The sequence below is a fragment of the Copadichromis virginalis genome, linkage group LG4 (genome assembly GCF_057382275.1).
Source record: "Copadichromis virginalis isolate Kocher_CV1m ecotype Utaka linkage group LG4, C_Virginalis_male_GT1.1, whole genome shotgun sequence".
In the NCBI taxonomy this organism is placed as follows: domain Eukaryota; kingdom Metazoa; phylum Chordata; class Actinopteri; order Cichliformes; family Cichlidae; genus Copadichromis; species Copadichromis virginalis.
In genome coordinates, this window is record NC_140621.1 from 15901180 (window position 1) to 15923456 (window position 22277).

The 22277-nt window shown below is 40.5% G+C and overlaps 1 protein-coding gene across 1 annotated transcript in view; it reads left to right on the forward strand.

Annotated features, from left to right (window-relative positions):
• Positions 1-22277, forward strand: part of grapa (GRB2 related adaptor protein a) — a 36356-nt gene that overhangs the window by 10181 nt on the left and 3898 nt on the right. The window contains exon 4 of the mRNA XM_085453792.1: positions 10586-10754. Within this exon, the coding sequence (XP_085309918.1) occupies positions 10586-10754 (169 nt within the window). The remainder of the gene's footprint in view (positions 1-10585; positions 10755-22277) is intronic.

Genomic DNA, 22277 nt, shown 5'->3' on the forward strand with positions numbered 1-22277 from the left:
CGCGTTGATCTCTTTGAAATATTGGTCTTGTGGTAAGTAATTCTAACATAAATATATGTGGGTGACCTACTAAAGGAAAAACCAACATAAAGTGGTTAGTTCTTTATCCTCTAATTTGTTGGTCATCTACATCTGTCCCTGTTGTACTTGTTAAATGCAAACAATGTTACTATCTTTGTTCTTGTTTCCGCAAAAAACTCAAACAACAAAACATGCATTGCTTTGTTATCAAATATTGCAGTCATTAGATTTTATATCGCAAACAACAATGTACAATATCTAAAAATGGGATTTATATAGCATCAAATCACAACAATAGTTGCCTCAAAAAGCTTTATATTATAAGGTAAACACCTCACAATAATAGAGAGAAAAACCCAACAATCAAATGGCCCCCTATGAACAAGCACTTGGAGACAGTGGGGAGGAAAAACTCCTTTTTAAAATGAAGAAAAGTCTATATTTAAAAGTACAGAGGTTGACTGTCTCCCAACTCCAAACTAGTAGCTGGCACCACAGAAAAGGGGTCTGAAAGCTGAAGGCTAATGTCTCCCCACTTTTAAATATCCTAGGAACCACAAGAAAGCCTCTGATAGTGCCTTATTGGGGTATTATGGTACTATGAGGTCTTTAAGTTAAGATGGGGCCTGAATATTCAAGGCCTTGTATGTGAGGAGGATTTTTAAATCGATGAAAAATCCTGACATTTTCATTAAGCAAATATCCTGTGCGAATGACCAACAGATCTGAGTCAGAAGTGAGCCACAGTTATACCCATGTCAACCTACAGTAAACCAAACACATAAACCAAAACTGGATCAGAGTTAATCTGAACTGTCGGGGGAAAAAAAGTCTAATCTCAATCTTAAAATATAGTAAGGATTCTGACATGAAGGGCTTCCGTAAAAGCAAGATGTAAGCAAATATAAAAAAAACAACATTAAAAGAATGTGCTGGTAGTCTGGTACAGCTAGAGAACTAAAATGGCGCTTAATATAAGATGCCAAGTGAATGAAACTGTGCACAAAAGTGTAAAATAGCCACAAATGTGGAACACAAACATCTGCGGAGGGGAATAAAGAACTGACGTGATCTCAATGTCCTGTTCGCTATCGTTCTTCACCATAAAATCAGTCTTAAAAGCGGTTTTGTGGCCTAAAATAAGTAATTTAATGACTCCAGCCATAATGCAAGGGACCTTTTTTAAAACAGTAATTGCTTCAAAATTTCTTTGAACATGCAAAATATGTGGCAGAAGACTGTAGTTTCAGACTACGCCAGCAAAACTATCCCAGTGGGTTATTTAGTAGCTTATTTTTGGAATATAAAGTGATGCCAAGATAGACTTTAGACACAGAGAGACAGAGACCAAGAAGAGAAATCTATTTTGCCATGCCGGGTGGTTTTACAGTTCTCTTTGACTCAGCAGCAGATGCACCCAAAGGATATATTTGGTCTTCTCCTGCAGCGCTACAGTGGCACAACTTAGATCTAATACTTTCAGCAATACCTAATCCAGTTCTATTGTTTGGGTACTTTTTAGATACTTGCAGAGAGACAACATCAATTTTCTCACTGTCTGGTGTTAAATCTCACTTCCTTTTTCAGGCTTTTCAACAGCTGCTATAACTGCAAGTCCTTGCGGCCGACTCCCAAACTCCCTCAAAGTAAAAAAAAGTGTGCGCAGTCACCAAAAGACACTTCAGGAAAAATTTGATCGAGTGCCTTAGCAAAAGTAGCTACACCTGTCTTGAAGGTGCAGTTCACTTGAAATTTATTAGACAGGCAGGAGTAGCATTGTGGTTGTGGTTATCAAGGTTTTGTTTCACATGTTTCCCACATCCAAAGAGTCAACATCACTTCCTTCCTTTTTCTTTTGAAAAGACCTAAATCTGTTCCATTAGATATTTTCTTCCTGCTTGACCCAGTGTTTGTTTAGACTATAGTCTGGTGTTGCACGCAGACGCACACGTGCACAAAGACACGTACACAGTCGGTTTTCCTGTTGCATCTGTCCCGTATCACCTGGAGGTCATACAAACACCATTTCTTTGATGTAACAGTCTGATAGAAGCTCACCAACAACTTGTCTGGCCTTATGTCTTCTTGACCAGTGAGTCCACATTCTCAGCCTCAGAACGCCCACCCACCCCACCCAGAAGATGACTCATAGTCTCAAGATAATGATTTGTCAATCGCATTGTGCTCTGAACAGTAAGGACTGAGGTCTGTTGCATGTCTTGCCAAGAGCAATCACCACCCTGAAAAAGGGTTGGCTATCTGATTTCACTCTTTGATTTGTGGGCTCGGATGTTTTTGAAGCCTTGAGTTTATGTCCTTGTTTTAAGGACATCGAAAAACTAGAAATTTTGAGTTAGTAAGTTGAAAGTTTCAGTTAGCTCTGGTATTCAGAAAGGGCCCTGATGGACCTCATTTCCACTTGAATGCCTTCTAGCGAATGATAATTCATAAAAGGTGTTTATGTGGAATTGTTGGACAGCTGACGTCTTCTGCAATCTACCTCCAGGTGACAAGGTAATGGCATAACTTCACAGAGCCCCTGATTGTCAGATCCAGCTTGACAATTTAGGTATTTGCTCAAAATTTTGACTTATTAACTCGAAGCTTGAATTACGATGGCTTTTTTTCACAGTTTTCAGCTAACTTTGCTAGTTTCTCTAGCTTGACTCATCAAAGAGTACATAGAAACAGATGCCTGTGAATTAGTACCAACATGTAAATAATATAGTAAAATTCGGGTTTACTTAAAAACAAAATCTGCTTCAAGAAAGTTTAAAAAGCATAGGTTAGATTAAAATGCAGTGCTTCTGTAAAGTTGCTCATTTTTAACATGGGCATCTATAGTGATTAACTCGCCTTCCATGGAGACTGTAAATACTATTAACGGTAGATGAAAATTATATAGACAGGGCCACTAGGCAATTTGCCCACTGCGCTACCATTTCAGTGTGGATGCTGTTGTTTTTGACACGGCCTCACGTATCACTGACTCACGCTACACTGACTGATGGCTCATACAGTAAGCGCTGATTCTGGCTGTTCATTCGGCTTCCTAGTCATCATTTATCATCAGCCTCTTTTCAGGGACATTTCTACAAAGGGAAACCATTAAAGGGAACTGACCCTGTGGGTGATGCTTATTTTACAGCTACATAATCCGCTCAGAGATTTGGGGTTCAGTGTCCTGTGAATGTCATCATTTGGGGGACAATTTCACACTTCGTGAACATCAGGAAAAAAAAAGTGCTTTAGTTTATTTGATACAATAAAAAAGAGTGTGTCAAAAAACGCCTGCCACTACTGTGAACCATCCATACAAGGCAGAATGGACCAATGGACTATGCTGTTTACAACAAATTCTTATCCTGTAATCTGAATGTCGCAACAGAAACTGAGTCTCATCAGATGAACTTTTTTCCAATTACTGAGATTACAGCAGTGACACCTGGTACAGTCTTCTGCTGCTCTAGCCCATCTGCCTTAAGTTCAGTGTGTTGTACTGACGTGTAATGAGTGGTTATTTGAGTCATCTCAAAGTAGTCTCGGGATTCTCATCTGATCTCTGGAATCTACGGAGCATTTTTACTCCGACAGCTGCTGCTGTAATCCCTCGAGATGTCTGTGTGGGAAAATCCCAGTAGATTAGCAGTTTCTAAAATACTCAGATCAGTCTGTCATCAACAACCACACTGTGGTTGTCTACTAATCGGAAGGTTGATGGTTCGATCTCCAGCTCTTCTAGTCTGCTTTTAGTATCCCGAGTTGCCCCCGATGTATCCATCAGAATGTGAGTGTGTGAACGTAAACACACTTCGACCCAGAAAAGAGTGCTTGTGTGAATGTGTGTGTGAGGTAAGAAAGTGCTTCAGATGCTCAGATAGAGTAGAAAAGCACTATGTAAGTACAAGTCAGACAAGTTTAACATGCTACCTTCAAAATCACCTCAATCAACTTTCTTTCCATTGTGATGCTCACTTTGCACTTCAGCAGGACATCCATGTCTGCATATCTAAGTGCCCTGAGTTGCTGCCACGTGATTGGCTGTTTGTTACATTAATGAGCAGAGGTGGGAAGCAACGAAGTACGAATACTTTGTTACTGTACTTCAGTAGAATTTTCAGGTATCTTTACTTGAGTATTTATTTTTCTGACAATTTTTTAATTTTACTCCCTACATTTTTAAACGAATATCTGTACTTTCTACTCCTTACGCTTTCAAAACAGGCTTTTTACTTTTGGTTTTACGCATTTGAGGGGAGTTATTATCACTGCGGGCCTTCACACATCAAACCGATTTGAGGCTCAGCACTAATGCACAAAAGGCAATCCTATTCATGTGTCAAGAAGCAAACTGTTTGTGTGCAGTTTGTCACACAGTGTGTTGCTAACTAAAGGTCCAGCTGCTGTATTTAACAAGGAGAGAAAAGAAAGAGAGCTAACTTTACTCAGAGATGGAGAAAGATAAGAAAGACAGGACAGGAGAGGAGGAAGAGAGGTTAGATGTAAAGGTAAAGACTGCTCAGTGGTGTTTGATAAACCTCATGTTTTTAAATCATATATTGTGCCTGTATATGTGACAATGTATTTTTTTCATGTTGTGAAACGTGCTGCAAAAAAGCCAACAAAAAAACCTGAGATAGACTAACTGTTATTTAAAGGTTGCATGAAAATACTCTGCATGTTTGTGCAGGATAAATAATGTGGTTGATTTAAAGTAAAGCACTGTGTTGGGCTGGTGCACAGTGGCTGTGGTTCTCATGGTCAGAGTTAGGTTACATTGGGTGTAGCAGAGATGAATTTTAAGTTAAGCTGATGATGCTTATATCTGCTGACTGAATTCCACCTTCATACTAACGTTATACTGTCTAATATAAAGATAGCCTAAACAGTAAACTGTCGGTGTAGAGTACACTAGTATCTGTACTTCTACTTAAGTACAGAATGTCTACTTTTGCCACCTCTGTTGAATAGAGGTACCTAATAAAGTAACTGGCGATTGTATGTGTGGTGCACAGCACAATAATGTTTGTTCTGTGAAATTCTCCTTTAAGTTGTTTACTTGCAATAAATATGTGTAATCCTGGCATTGATAGACATGTTTGAGTTCCACAGCCAACATGACTGAGACCAGGAAAACATTGTCAGATACCAAAAACCACAGCCTGGTTAGAGAGAGGATATTGTATTCAAACCCAAATAAGAGCTTTTCTCATAAATTTTCAGTAGAAAGTCAGGTTTTCATAGCCTGAACCATAACTCATACTGGCACAGTTTAATACCACAGTTCAGTGACCAAAACACATCAGAGAGAGACAGGAACGTAAACACGGGGAAGAGAGAAAGAGGCAAAGCAAGAACAGTGTCAGAGAAGGACAGGACTTTATATTTCCTTCTGTTGTGTTTTCTCACGGTCAAGTACGACCATCACGTGCTCTGTGAGAGGCTCCAGAGGGTCTCCTCCTCCTTATTTATGTATTCATTTTTTTCTCATTTTAATTAATCCAAACTCGCTCTGTCTCTCACTCTCTCTCAAGGCTTAGACCGAGTTTACTCTGAGAAAAAGCAGATACAAAAAGTTATATTAAATTTATTCCCCAAATTCCAAACACTCAGATTGAAAAGATTTTCAATCATAACATAAATGTACCACAAAAAAAGCTTGAACTCAAGAAATCACAGAGCATCGTAAAAGTCTCATTACTTAAGAATTTTAAAATGTTATTGAATTTAAGGTGAACAAAGTTAATGAAAAGTGAAGACATGACATAGATCTGTAAATCTTTTGACAGCATCATGACAGTGGTGTCATTTGAGCTTTCTGCTTAAAGAGGCCTGCTTGTTGGAGACTTTTCCTGTGACCAACATGACTCATTCAGCAGAAGTGCTTGCTGACAGTTTCTGTCACCTTAGGATGGCAAGTCCTGCTGTTTTTAATTATTCATGTAGAAGGTCAAAACAAAAAAGGAAGCCGAAAAAAGAATACACGTTTAACAAACATCCAAAATGAGAAAAGCATTGTTAGTATTGCCCAACTGCTGTTAAGCATAGCATGGAATTTTTAGCGCTGCTTTTCCAACAATCCTGGTTTTATTTTGGATGCTTGCATTGTTCCACTTTGCACACAGACAAAAAAAAAAAATGAAAGTAAACAGTTTTAACTTGATTTTAAAAAATTGATTGAAGTCAGGGGTATGAGCGCTTTCCCAAAGTTTCAGGTGGACGCGAATGACTTAAATATGCAGTAGAAATATTCAGCCCACTAAGTCAACACAGTTTTGATTAAAGTGCCTCCACCAAAACATATTTTATCATTCCTCCCCTTCTCTGCTTCATCACATCTCTCGCTCTGCACCCTCAGAGCACAGACGGTCACACTTCCTTCCTATCTCCTCAGCCATCTATCAAAACATGCTATGCTTTATTAATGCCACAAGCGGTTTGAACCCCCCCCCCCCCCCCCCTCACTCACTCACTGACATGCCTGGTTGACATGCAAGGACGCTCCTTTAAAACGTGCACGCACTGGTGGTCAAAATGTGTGTGCATGGCGGCCTACAACGCATGTAATACGGCAGACGGTTATGCACGCTAGCTGGCACAAAAACATGATATAATCAGCAATTTGCATCACATGGACACACAAACACACACAGATTAAAAACTGTCGGCCGGAGGTGTTAGTGTGACTGTGTGAAGTAGTCCAGACATCTGCAGCGGTTTAGAAACTGAACAGCAGATCAGACAAGGGGGCTGGCAGAATGAGAGAGACAGCAAGAACAAGGAAGTGAGAATAGATTGATGGGGGAAGTTGAGAGAAAGATGGTCGGACGACCTTTGAGCACACACAATAGCGCTGGCGCAGAGCAAAAGTCTGAAATGTAACTGCTGTCCTCATCTACAGTATATCTGACTCTGAGTTCTATCTCTAAATCTATTTCATTTTCTGTCTTTCAATCTTTCTCACTCTCATTCTTAGATTCTTGCTCTCGTTCTCATTTCCTTTTACTCGGAAACAGAGCATAATCTCTCCATCGCTGTGGGCCTTAATTACACTGGATCAGAGAGATGAGAGGGCACTTGGAGAGACTGCTTTGTGTATGTGTGTGTGCGAGAGAGCGATCCAGCTGAGACAGATGCTGTCTGCGCTCTTACAGCAAACTGCTTCTCTACTGTCTCTACTTCACCGTCATAATTAATAAAACCATCAGTATGACATCGCCGAATATTGTTACAACTATATTATCATGCATTCTCCTCTTGATTACATACAAGTATTTAACTCTAGATTATGGTTTATTTCATTCTAAATAAGGTGTGTTGCCATTGCGATACAGCAAAAAATAGTATTTAAATACTTTTTAAGGCTAGTTTTCTCATGATTTGTGTTCAAAGTCTCAAACTGCGTTATTATTATTTTTACCTCTTTCCTGATACTGATGTGTGTTTGTGTTTTGCATGGCAGGGTAAATTTAGCATCAAGCGTGGTTTAATGTTCAGCCAGTATTTAGCTAGCTTCTGGTCACTTGCATGGGCACTTTTTCCGGTGGGGGAGGGGCTGGGCATGTCAAACATTAATGATAGATGCCAGTTTCACATTAATATTCCAAAGCTAAACTGAAATAAAAAAATTTTTTGTTTTTCGTTTTCTATTGATTTCTTTTTCCTGAAAATAATAATAATTTTTAATTTCCTGAAAATAAATTTTCTCTTTCAAATTTCAAACTACCACTGAGAAGGATGTAGAGGGTGCAGAATAACTTCAAATATTACCTTCTTTTCTTCCATCTGTTTTATGTGTTTAATTGTGCTTTACATTGTTGTGAATCCCCTCGAGGGAAAGTCCGTGTTGAGCTCACATCCTGTTTTAAAATCTTCTCGTCTCTGTTCACCTCTCACAGCACCCCTTACTTATTTTGACTTCGTTATCCAGCAGGGGCTTATTGTGTGATTTGCTACCTCAGACAAGCAGCTGCTGCACAGTTGCAGAGCTGGTGGCAGTTACAGAGCCCCACCAGTAGGGTGCAGCAGAGGGCGCCAGACACCTTGGGAGATTATTGGGGCTGATGAAGATTACTCTGACAGAAGACCACAGTTTTGTGCTTTGTGTGTGTGTGTGTGTGTGTGTGTGTGTGTGTGTGTGTGTGTGTGTGTGTGTGAGAAGCTGAATTAAGAAAGGCAATGGAGACAAAGTGAGATAAAGAGAGAAAAGTTAGAAAGAACTGATATTAAGAGGTGATTGTCTGCACTGACAGCAATGATATGGCAACAATATGACAATAATAAAAAAAAAAAAATTGTGGCCTTCAAGTAGCAGTTCATGAACATTACCACCCCAGCATTGGTCTAGGAACACTACAGCTTAAAACACAGTGTTCGTGTGTTGCCAGAGGGGCACAGACAGATCTATTTGTAAGAGTCCCCGAAATTAAATGTAATTAAGACCCGATTAAACATTAATTCAAGGTGAAGTTGTGTTTATTGCTTCTGGCTGTTCAGAAATTTTCCTCAGAGTTTATTCACCAAACCTCAAACCCTCGCACAGGGTACCAAAATAGCTGAAGCCAACCAGACCTGTGGGCAAAATAAAAGCACTGTTGGTCATACAGAATGAGTTAATATTCACATGCTGCTAGGCTGTCATTTTAGAAAGACACATTTGATTAATTTAATATTCCTGCAAAATAAAATCCTCAGTTTTGGGAGTCAGATCGTGAGAGGAGAGAAACAAGGACACACAGGCTGGAGAAAAAGAGGAGGCAGAGAAAGAAGGGCAGGGTGGAGGTGTAGCTGAATGCCATCCAGTCATAAGGGAGCCAGCTCTGCTTGTTCACAGGAGCACAGTGTCTGAATAGAGAAAGGAATTCTGGGTGAAAAAAAGCCGATGCTCATTTACTTTCCGCGAGCCTGGAGCACGGCCAATCAGACGCGATTCAGAAGGAGCCGAGCAAGGTTAAACCACAAATCCCCCCAAAAAGAGATCCCACATTGTGCTTTTTCGCTTATTAGGATGCATCATTCAATGGCGGTATTTCCATCCACACCGATGACGCTGCGCTAGAAGAGAAACGGGAGAGAGAATGTTGGCTCTCTCTTTAACCACCGACGTGATATTTTAGCAATCATTAACATAACATTAACACACACACCTACTCTGCGATGTGTTTAGAAATATGGGGGTGTTGCACTGATTTCCGCTGCATGTTAGACGCAGTTATGTAACCATGTAATCACGGTGAGATGTCCAGATTTCTAAAGATAAGCTGGGAAGTTACTTAGCAACCACCACAGACCAGGACAAGGGGAGCAGGTATGATTGTCAATGAATGCTGGCCAAACTCTTCTAATTATAACAACAAGGCAAAGCTCTTCAACACCTAGGCTATTTTTGTTTGTGTCACTTATGGCTTTATTTTATTATTATTTGTCATTTGCTTTGCTTGGCTTTGATCAGAATCTGTCTAAAAATGTTGCTGATTTTGTGCTACAAAGCATCTAAACCACATTTATTTAAATTTAAAGGGTATTGGGTTTATTTGACATGAGACTCACAGAGCAGTCTGTGAAAATGTCATTGTCTGCTTTTATGAATTCTGAGAAACTGACTGTGTTAGATATTTCCACAGTAGTTTGGGTTTCTCTTTGTAACAGCTTGTCTGTTTTCACATTATTTCAACAGCTTTAAGTCAACCCAGGGTCCTGGGATTGGACTCGGGCACAGCTTCCGGCTCAAAATGAAAAACACACCAGGTTAATTCTGCCTGTGTGAGGACACGACACTCTTACGGAAGAGACTTGTAATCTCAAGCGTTTCTCTTGCTTATACGTATAATACCAAGCAGAGGTCACTCCACTGATTTTAGAGGCAAATTGAAATGCACTAAATCCATTGTCCAATCAGCAGCTGACATCTGGGAGGAGGCTTTGCAGGCTAAACATTAAGACTATTAAGAAATAGTTGGTCCAGATGTACTGTAAGACAAAAAGAAATAAACTAAAAGAAAAATAAAGAGACCTTGTGATTGACAATAGAGTACATGATTAAAAAGCAGGATTATTCAGCCATGATTCCTACAATAGATAGCACCGTCAACACAGTTAACAAGTCACCGTTTTGTTTCCAAATTATTTCTGAGAGTAAATGACCCGTGTTGTTGCAGATATATATATATATGCAATTTGTCCCATATAAACAATAGTAAATATTCAAACTTTTAATGAGATTTGGGAATTTTGCCCAGTGTGTTTTATAGATTTCATTTCCATGAAGTTTAATCCAATAAAGGGAAACTGGCTGTGGCAGTGATTCTCAGTGTTTGTGAGCATGGAGCCACTGCAGGGTGGTGTTGTGGATGACCAGGGGAGAAAGAAATGAGCAAAATTAAGATTTATCAAGAGGAACAAAATAAGGATTTTCTCACGATTTTGTATTTTTTTTAGTGTTAGTTAACAAAATGGCAAAAAAATGGAACTCATTAGTTAAGGTATGCTACTGCGAGGAAGCACATATCCTCATAGATACTCAGTTTTATGATCGTTTGCATCTCTTTGTTTACCTGCTTTGCAGTTATGGGGATCATGTTCAGCATTTCAAGGTACTGCAGGATCGCTGTAGTCAGTACTACGTGTGGGACGAGGCGTTCTCCTCTCTGAACGAGCTGGTGGACTTCTACCACAGCAACAGCATCGCCAAGGAGAGGACGGTCTTTCTGAGAGACCCCGAGCACTTCGCCAGGGTGAGTTTCTTTTGATTTCATGGTTTTCTTAAAGCAATCTAAAATAAAATTTAAGTGGGGAAGCTATAACCTGATTTTTTTTTTTTTTCGTATTTGTACTGTAACAAAGTAAACCCTCTAAACTGATCTAATCAATCAGTTTTCAGCTCAATCTGCTCATTGTAGGTCTCCTTCTATGGTCATTTCAGGTGAGATAAGGAGGTCTAGCTTGCTAGCACTGGATTCTGATTGTGAAAGCCAGGTGAGGAGCTACCAATCAGATTAAACTGTGCTTTAAGGGAGGGGTGGCCTTAAAGAGGCAGGAGCTAAAACTGTGACTAATTGCAAATGTGTTCCAGTGGAGTCCTAGGAGAAAAATATACAGTAGAAGTAAAAATGTACACAAAAGTCTCCCTTTAAACAAACAGTTTTTAAAAGCAACCTGAATATAATTTATTTGAAATGGAATATATTAAATTAAAAAAAATTAAATGTACCTAAATCACCTAAAAAAAATAAATAAAAAAATCCCTATGCATTTTTTAATCCCATTATCCTTATGAGTGTCCTCACCAAACCATTTAAGACACATCTGTTCTTGCTGTCATCTGTCTCTGTCTCGTTCCTCTTCCCTCCGCCGTACTCCCATACATCATGTTAACTATCAGGCGAGACACAGTAAATTATCCGGTGCTTATCAAATCAGTACGCCTGGACAAACATAACAAGCTGAGTATTCATTTTTCATTTGACTCGAAGGCATAACCTGTCAATCGAATGTAGCTGATAACTATGGGAAAAACTCCATATGTGGAATTTCTGGAGCTGCAACTGCGTCGGCGGAGTTTGATGTTTGACGTAGAGGTGCAGCTTGTAATGAAACATCACAGAGCAGCCGCCAGTTTGGAGCAAAATCAAATCAGTCATCTTAGACAGCGTGCCAGACGGACTGAGCACAGCAGTGTTAAAGGAAACTGATTTTCTAAAAGGCAATTCTACGCATTAGTCATGAGGTAGCTACATATCAAATTTGGGCATATTATTACTTTACTCCATAATTCAATCACCCGATCAGTCTTAGGTGGATCACACTCTATGTAGAGTGTGATATGTAGACTCCAAAAGACTGCACACGATAGTGATATACTACAGCTGTAAACCAGAAGCACAGCCCAAGCATTAGTAGTACTTTATTTGATTTTTAGTATGAGAAATGACAGTTAGTTCCTGAGAAGGCGTCATCATGGGAAAAGCTGCTGTTGTTGTTGTCATTATGTAGACAAGCTCGTATTGCACAGTAACTACTCCTGGGAGCGGCAGGCAGTGCCGCACCCGCAGGCGAACCCAGTTGCACCGAAGGGATTTGATCCACAGCAATCCCGACCTGACAGCATGTTTGTGTCACTGTAACACAAACCACAAGCTAATACTTCATATAACATCATATTCACTTCTGTGGTTTCAGCCCCGAGATTTGACCTCGATTCATCGGCGAACAGAACCATCAATTTAGTGCAGTCATCTGCCAGTGTTAGCTGTCACATGGAGATCATGTTTCATTTACTACACTGACAAAAATTATAATTCTCAAAATGAAACCGAGGAATGTCTGGCATTGCTGGATGCGTGGTTTTTGTCTTTTTTTTTTTTTTTTTTTTTTTTTTTTTTTTTTGGAAGTGACATCAGAAACAGCAGCATGTGACATCACGTGATGGCGGAGCTTCAGTTCATCCTTTGTCATCCTTTTTTTTTTTTTTTTTTTTAATAGGACAGGGGGAAAGAATGAAAGAAAGAGGGGGAGAGGAAGAAAGAAAACCAAAGGGGAGAAGAGACGGTGAGAAGGGGGGGAAGAGAGAAAAAACAAAAAAACAAAAAAAAAAACAAACTCCTGGGTCACCTGTATGGAGAGAAAGAAAAACAAAAAAAACAGGGGAGACAGCAAACAACAAAGAGCAACATAATAATAATAAAAAAAAAGCACCATCACAATAAACTAGCTAGTCATAGATATCAATAGTTACTAAATAATAAACGATATTGTGCAGCACGCAAGATAGACAGCGCACAGTGTGCTTTGAGGCAGCAGCCAAGAAAGCTGTAGTCCGCATCTGTGAATACCCATGTGTGCATACCTGTGTGCATACCTGTGTGGATCAGCATGCTTGCATTCCAAAGGTTTCTCCATGTAATGATCTGCTAGAGAGTGTGGGGAGCCACAGCCCTGTCCTCTATGGTATCAAGCAGGTATGGAGGAGATCAAAACTCCAGACATCCAGAGGCACCCAGAACACAAGAGACCAAGGAAGACCCACAGAGGGGCAGCTGCGCCACTGTCCCAGTAAGAGCCAAGGAGAGTCCCAGATGAGAGCTCATTCAGCAGCCGCGGAGCAGAAGCCAGGGGGAGTTGCAGTGACGCGCCCGTGAGCTCCGCCGGCAGCCAGCTGTGCCTGAGTGACCGAGCCCCAGGCCGAGAGGCCGGGGGCACCCCACCTCCAAAGTGGCCCGAGTGAGCCCCAATAAGCGGCCGCCAAGGAGTGAGCCGGTGTGTACCCGGACACCCACCCCCAGATACAAAGAACCACCAACGCACCGATACCTGAGGGAGTCCGCCACCGGCAGGGGAAGTGGTGGTGGGTGGAGATAGGCCTCCAAACCTTGGAGGGCCCGAGATGTCCCCAGAGAGGTGGTGTCTGATACCCAACCTGACATATAGACACAGACATACAGGCACACACAGACACAAACATCCATTCCCACCCTCATGCTCTCATATGTACTTCACACTCAACCGACGTGGAGACAGACATAAAGGGACGCTGTACACACAATCACACTCCCCAAGCGTACTCTACTAACCGGGTCTAGGTACCCTTGCCCCTGGAGGGGGGAACTGCACCCAGACCCAGGTGGTGTTACCCTTTTCCCTGCGGTGGGGGGAGGCAGACCGCCCCGACTCCGCAGCAGCAGGGAGGCCCCAGACCGCAGTCGGATGGCCCACTCCTCCTAGCCCCCCCGCTCCAGTAGGCCGCAGAGAATGGGGGTGAGAGAAGACTCCAAACCTCCCTCCACCCGCTCATTGTAGTGTTGATGCATGTGTGTTCTAAGGTGCAATTAAAACCCAGGAGGGCATAGAGCTACCTGCCAGAGAGCAGCAGGTAAGCGCATAGTCCCTCCTGCTAGCCCTCAATGTCTACATGTATTTAAAATTGAGAGGTGGGCAACGACGCCAGGGGTGAGGCGTACACCCTGATGGTAACTTGGACTCCGTGTATCGTGCCCACCCCCAAGATCCTATATGTATGTGTAATGAGGGTGTGAGTAATGTGAATGTCTAAGTTGTGGTTTTTGTCTTAAGTCGTTCTTTTAGTCAGCCTCCTGTCTTCATGGTTTACTCCTGCTACTCTGTCAGCTGGCTGTTATTGTACATCACAAAGTCCCCAGTTTCTTTTAAACAAACAAAAAGTCATTTACAGTACTGTGCAAAAGTCTTGTATCTTATCATTTTCATTTGCTTGTTAAGCTGCTTAAGACAATGTCAGAATTTGGTGTTTTATGTTGTATTATCGTGCATGTCGCATGTTTTAATTAAATGCTTGCACCTATTTGTCATTTTCCTAATAAACTATAAAGAAACGAGGGCTAGTTTGAGACTTTTGCGCAGTACTATATGTTATTTTAAATAAATAGGGTTTGCTGTTTTTCTTAATTTGTGCAAAATTATGTTACACAAAAAGTCCTGCAAAATGCATAACATGTAACTCACTCAGACTTCTGAATGGAGTCCAGTATTTTACAATCATATGAAGCACAGAAGAAGCCAAAGGCATAAGCTTAATGTGCCCTGGATGAATTTCTCAGCTGGATTTTTAGCACAGACTTTCTTACTTATTCCAGCTAGGGAGCCGTAACGTCATAAGAGTAATATCAGCGCAGTGTAATTTCCAGATCCTGTATATTTAAAATAAAAGAGTCACAATCAAGATGGGCTTGATCTTAAGTCATTTACATGAGCACTTTACACTTTTCTCATTTTGGGCTCGATGGGAGTCGAGGATTAACAGAATGTGACAGGGTAAATTTTGCTCACATCACTCATTGAAATGGATCTCATCATATGTGGTTACTTAGCCCACAGCTCAACTGAGTATCAGTTAAGAATCAGTGCTTCAGATGGCCTACAGATGATGTTGAAGTTTGGATCGTTTAACCTCAAGAAGTTGGATTTTTCAGTTTTCTGCATGTTTTCTTTTGATTGTAGATGATAGTGGTGATAAAGGTTTAATTGCAGTTTTTATGTTAGAAAATGCAAGAGCTCCCTCGTACTCTGTGTTTACAGTACATGCACAGACAAATTTTGCCATAGAGCCGTCTCATGTTTTCTTTATTGACTTAATAATGTTTTTAATACCCCAAATAAGAAGACATGATCCTAAAGCAACTCTGGAGCAGCTTAGAATTACATCCAAGCTTTATCCTTAATGCTGCCATCTGTTTTCAAAGCACCCTTGCAGATGGGATCTGTTTGCGACCGCTGCTTTCACTGCCTCGGTTCGGTTCACCTTTGAAATCAAACCTTTCGCCTAACGATCAGCTCTGTGAAGTGCCAAAAAAGAAGCAGAGAGGTGCTGACATCCGAGGTGGTGGCCTGCAGATAGCCAGTCACTGCTGCTCTGTGGTGTTTTGCAGATGATCAGAGAAGAAGTGATGTTAGTGGCCAATGAGTCAGTGCTGTTATTACAACTAAAGGGAGGCAGGGAATAAACAGACACACATGCACGAGTGTATTTCAGGCAAGGTAGCAGCACATTGTAGTTCTCGCCCTCCTTTCTCCACGTTCCTTTTATGTTCTGCTTGAAGTAATAATAGCATCCTTACTGATCCAGCCTGGAGAAGAACGCCTGCAGTAATATACTTTATGTCACCACAAAAAGAGAGAAAAAGATTATTAGCCTTAACCCAAAGTAAAACCACCAGAATCGTCACTAAATTATTTTAAACCATCGTTAAAAAAAGGAAATGTCTGTTTACTAAAGAATAAAATACACCTTTGCACTTATAATTTACAGGATTGACACTAAAATGCACTGACTTCTGTGTAAACTCATACTCAGTGCCTTAGCTATACGAAGGTTAACTGAGCTCATGTGCATGGCCACCCCTCCAAATTTGGAGCCGATGTGGATGAGAGGACCCGCCCAGTACTACCTCAAAATCATCCAGGTGTCTGCCATGCTTACTCTGATATGAAGAAACCTGAGTGTCCTATCAGTCCCACATGCTAACGGTAGCTCCCTATTGATCGTGGAACTTGTTAACATGACCTTAGTTGCCTGGACAGCAGGCTCCAAGGAAAGATTGTTTTAATAGGCTAGGGTAACCTGTAAGGGCTATTTGCTCTGATAAAGAATAATACTTTGACTTCTACCTTTACTGTTTAACAAAAGGTTAAAAAGTGGATGTCCACAAGTTAGACTTTAATTGTGGGACATTTTATTAAAGACATTTAGCAAGAGCAGCTGACATCACCCAACAGGAAAGCAGCTGGGCATTCAGTAGAAAAATTATGTAAACCAAAATCCTTCTGAATGAACCATTTAACACGGCAAAAAAAGCGCACACAAAAAGCCAAAATTTACAAAATGTATGCATATCTGAGTCGTGAAGATGATGCATTTGATCGTTGTGATGATGTGCTTTTGGAGTAGCTGCTTCTAGATTTGTTGTAGTTTGTCTCGTGGAACAGGAAACCTTCAGATTTTTTTTTCATCCTAAAAAAAAGTCTTTTTTTTGCAAATTGAGCTCCTGATTAGTTGCATCATGGCTGGTCATAAAACCGTTTAGAGCGTGCTCCAAATCACTCGGGATGATGCGCAGTGCATTCGTCTCTCTGTGCAAATGCAGCTGGAGCAGGTGTGAAGTGATGAATTTAGCTTTAGGCAGTTATGGTGGTACTTAAACGGAAGATGGCTACAGCCATCCCCCGGGAGACTAATAAACTGTATGACCTAAATACTGTGATAATTGAATTCTCTTTAATGCGAGTGAATAGCACATGAAAACAACACCAGGTTTTGTTTCTGAATATTTCAGTTTTCTGAGAATTTCTCATGCTCATGCACAGGAAGCTTAAGGCTACACCAACGACACCACCACAGAGGAGGTGGTGTTATGTTATGACTTCTGGCTTTGTGGTTTGGGCAGAAATAGCACAAAAAGGATGACTGTCCTCTCTCCATCTGCTCAAACGGCTCATTCAAAAACACACTTTTGGATCCACTTGTGTGCAGTGACTTCTGACAAACTCAAGCTGAAGTGGAATACGAACACAGGAGAAACAAAACTAGGACAGATGCTGCATTCTTGTATTCTTTTATTGGCACTTACTGCTAGAAAACAGCCTGGAGGCTTTAACAAGATGTTTATGGTTGTTAATTTCATTGCTTTTTACACCCCATTTATTCTGTCTCATATTTTACTATGATGACACAGGCAATTTGCCCTGAATTCTCAATGAATATGCAGGTATTAGAGGTCAGCTGTGACTCTTCTGTTACTTTTAAGAATATGGTTAAACTTAAGAAATAATAGGGCTTATGGAAACCGCCACTGTTCACCCAGCATCTATCTAAGCATTAGTAGAGCAGCATTACTTTCATGATCAGTGGAGTTTCTACATATTGTACATTTAAGGATCTGTAAAAGCACTTTATGCTAATCCTAACCTTAACTCTTCTTACCCTTCCACCATCAATCTTTTGCATGTAAAGCAAATGTGTTAATCACAACGCCACAGAGCCGATTTAAGGAAATTAAGAAAATTGTTCTTTAAAAACAAAAGAAGCAAATGTAAAATTCCCATAGTTTTGAAAATGCATCTACAAGCTCTAATTTAATGGTTCAACACCCAAAAGAAATTCATTTTACAGTTATGGACATGATTAAAGTCGCTGCAGATTCATTTACTCATGATCGATTATTTCAGCTCTTATCTTCAGGCCACTTCCACTCTGCTATCAGCATTTAGCAGGACCTTCAATATTACTTAAAGTGTATTTTAAATTTGCTCACATACGTGCAGTAGAATAAAAAAAGAAAAACACAAAAATACACATTATCACTACATATGGCTTTCATGGTCCTCAAGTACCATAAAAGACTGTTTCTGTTTTACCAAATAATGTTGTTGTTGTTGTTTTTTTTAATTTTGTTTTTTCTTTCATTTGGTTCTGCTTAATTTCCTGGTTCTATGATATTATATCATATCTGTTCCATTCATCAGTGACAGGAGTCAGGCACAAAACCAAATTCTGATTGTCTTTATATTACGCAGCATCATTAGTCTCAGGTCAGAAAGTTGCCCCATCAGAAGCAAGCTTATTAAGGGTCCACTAGGACAGTGTTATGTAATTATCTTCCTGAAACATGTGTTCATAATAATAATAATAATATATATAAAATGTGGCATGTGTTGGTTGTTTACATGTATGGCTAACCTTAAAAATGCAGTCACTTATTTTTTAACGTATGTAATAGAAAAATATGTTGTACTTATATGACTATTGAACATTTGTACATGTATATTTTCATGATCTGTTTCTCATTATGCTTTTCTCCTCCTTCACCACTGCTCGCTCTCCTCCCTCATTTCCACTTCATTGTCTTCCTCCTCACATCAAACCTCATCTCTTGAACTGAAGTCAGGGCTCTACATGCTCATTTATTCCCAATATTGTAATATAGCTAGGCTTGTGTGTCCTAAAAATCACACTTACCCTCTAATAAAAGTTTAACTACATTAATTACAAAGTTTAATTACATTTAATTACTCACATCGCAAGTTCATTCATTAAGTGTCTTTTAACAGCAGCTAACACAAGCTAACAGAAGCTAACAGCAACTAATAGAGACTAAGAGACTCTACTGTAAGCCAAAACAGCAGATGCTAGCTGGGGCAAACACAGAAATGGTCAGGATAACACTAACACTGGCCAACAGCAGCTAACACAGGCTAACAGTAGCTAACAGAGGTTAACAGCAACTAATAGAGACTAAGAGACTCTACTGTGAGCCAAAACAGCAGATGCTAGCTGGGGCAAACACAGAAATGTTCAGGATATCACTAACACTGGCCAACAGCAGCTAACACAGGCTAACAGTAGCTAACAGAGGTTAACAGCAACTAATAGAGACTAAGAGCTCTACTGTGAGCCAAAACAGCAGAGGCTAGCTGGGGCAAACACAGAAACGTTCAGGATATCACTAACACTGGCCAACAGCAGCTAACACAGGCTAACAGTAGCTAACAGAGGTTAACAGCAACAATAGAGACTAAGAGCTCTACTGTGAGCCAAAACAGCAGAGGCTAGCTGGGGTAAACACAGAAAAGTTCACGATATCAACAACTCACCTCAGTATTGCAGTCATCAGACAGAAGTGAGTTTCATTCACTCATCAGACTCTCTTCTAAATGTTTTACAGCCTCCTCCAGAGTAAACAGACGTAGACACCAGCTGACTTAAACAGCAGACAGCCTATGCTCACTACAGATAAATATAGAAAGATATAAATAGAGTTGTTTATCCTATAGTGGCCACCTTAGCTAGGATTATGCACTTGAATTAGGAAGAGTAAGAAAACAAACTTCCGTTGGCTGCAGTCCACAGACATCTAGACATCTTTTACACACTGTACCTTTAGGACATGACAAATTAATTCTATATCCATTGCTGTGGAGTTTCGCCCACATACAGCAACAGTGTGACTTTGTTTTGAGAAAAAATAAGTGAAAATAACTACAGTGAAGTGTCAGCTGCTGGTCATATACAGTATCCTTGTATCGTTCTGTGTTTAGCACACTGGCTGTGATGTTGTTGCCCTGTAGGTCACTTTGAATCTGAATCACATCATGCCCCAGAGCCAAAGGTGCCGTGCTTTCCTTACATGGCTATGCAGCCTTTCTGTCTTTCCACACGAGATCACAGCAGCTTAGTCAGTTCTTTATGTCTCCATATGTGTTTACTGTTTTAATTTGAGCTTTAAGGTGTATTTTCTGTGCCTGTCTGTGGAGAGCTTTCCTTAGCATTGAATCTCCATAAACATAATGTATTTCTACAGCCTTCTACTTCTTTACAATTTAATCTGTGAGAGGATCAAAGGTGGGGGAAAAAAAGAGAGATGCAATCATGTAAACACCAGCCGATCATTTCTGCACTGGCTCCATCCGTATCCAGTTATCTTCAATTCTTCTTCATCAGTGGGCTTGGTTTCCCAGTAGGTAGATGCGCAGATTAAAAGCACACATGAAACATTGATATTAGCTTTGGACCCATCTGGCTTTTTCACCGTCAAGCTATATAAAATCACAGTCAGCTGGTCTTCGCGTCTTGGCCTTGGGCATCAACAAAGCTCCAACACCCAGCGTCTTCCACTGGCAGCGTTTGCACACGGTCATACAACTCACGCTTTACTTCTCTTGGAGAAAAGATTGTTTGATGAATGACTTAACCTGGTTATGGTGGCAAAACCATATTTAGGGTTTCTATTTGGGTTTTGATCATGAGAAGGACTCTTAAGCATCTCCGAGGTGCCACTGTGGACAGAATTGTGTGAGCTACAAAATACTCTGTGCCGTTTTTGGAGAAGAAAAAACCCCCAAAGAAAATACTAAATGAAAGAAATTTGCCCTAAAGACCAGTTAACCAGACAACAATATGGCAAACTGGCAAATAAACAGTCTGGCATTTTCTTGTGTATTTGCTCAGCAGCTCTTTCTTCTTTGTGAGCTTTTTTTTTTTTTTTTTTTTTTTTTTTTTTTTTAATGACATCAGAAACAGCAGTATGCGACATTACGTGATGGCAGAGCTTCAGTTCATCCTTTGTCATTTTTTTTTTTTTTTTTTTTTAAATAAATAGGACAGGGGGAATGAATGAGAGAAAGAGGGGGAGAGAAAGAAAGAAAACCAAAGGGGAGAAGAGACCGTGAGAAGGGGGGGGGGAAGAGAGAGAGAAAAAAAAAAAGAACTCCTGGGTCACCTGTATGGAGAAAAAAACAAAAAAAAACAAAAAACAAACAGAGGAGACAGCAAACAACAAAGAGCAACATAATAATAGAGAAAACAAAGCACCATCACAATAAACTAGCTAGTCATAGATATCAATATTTACTAAATAATAAACGATATTGTGCAGCACGCAAGATAGACAGCGCACAGTGTGCTTTGAGGCAGCAGCCAAGAAAGCTTTAGTCCGCGTCTGTGAATACCCATGTGTGCATACCTGTGTGGATCAGCATGCTTGCATTCCAAAGGTTTCTCCATGTAATGATCTGCTAGGGAGTGTGGGGGGGCCACAGCCCCGTCCTCCAGGGTGTGAAGCGGGTATGGAGGAGATCAAAACTCCAGACATCCAGAGGCCCCCAGAACACAAGAGACCATGGAAGACCAACAGCTCTTCTTTGTGAGCTTGATGTGCACGCTCAAAGCTCTGAAATATTAACAGTATTCAGTATCCACTTCTTCACAGCATCACTTCTTTTTCTTTCATAAAAGAAATAAGAATACAAAGAAAAAAACTGTTCATTCCCCCCCTTTAACCATTTAGATTATAAAGAAAGACGAGGTTATGAAAAGATTGTGTTCAGTGTTTCTCTTACTTTTTGTGTTCGACTAAATAGGTCAGTTTCACAGACGTGAACCGAGTGTGTTGAACACTTGTGAGTCCTTGAATCATGTTGCACCATGGTGGGTTTTTTTGTATGTGTGTGTGTGTGTGTGTGTGTGTGTGTGTGTGTGTGTGTGTGTGTGTGTGTGTGTGTGTGTGTGTGTGTGTTGACCCTCCTATTGTTTGGTTTGTCTTCCCAAACTAATTCCACATCAGCTCATTACATGGCTCTTGATAGCTTCTTATCTCAGTATGGCAGAATAGGAAATAATTCTCCTAACACATCCCTTAATATCCTCATGTCCTTGTGTTGCAAAGCCTTCCCTTTTACCCTGGAAAACTTGGACCTTGTGCAAAGGGGCAAACAAGCAGTATTGGAGGAATTTTCGTTGCATTCTGTGCACAAGGGAACTAGCAAAAGCTGTACTGTCAGTGCTCTCTTAGGCGGTAGAGTCAACCCTAATCACAAGGATACATGGATTGTATTTGTCTTTACAAGAGAGAACAAGAATGAAAGGGTTCTTCTTGTGCAACCCACACAAACTAGAAGTCTCGACTAGATCAGTGAAACAATAAATCATAAGACTGTGAGGATTTTATAGATTTGCAGGCCTGATGGATTCTGTCTGGGTTTCTTGATCCTAATCCCACTGTCTAGTTAGTGCATGTACTTGTTTGTAACTGTGTACATGTTTTGTGTGCCTACCGCTACTTGGATGTCATTTTATTGGGCCTTACTCTAAGATAAAGCAGTCCACAATAAAAAAGCCCAGAATTGCAACATAGATATCTACGCACCTACATATAAAAAACAATATTGGTATTCATTGCAGCCTCCCCGCTCCCTCGCAGTTCACATCACATCCACCTTCTTCTGTGGGAGCG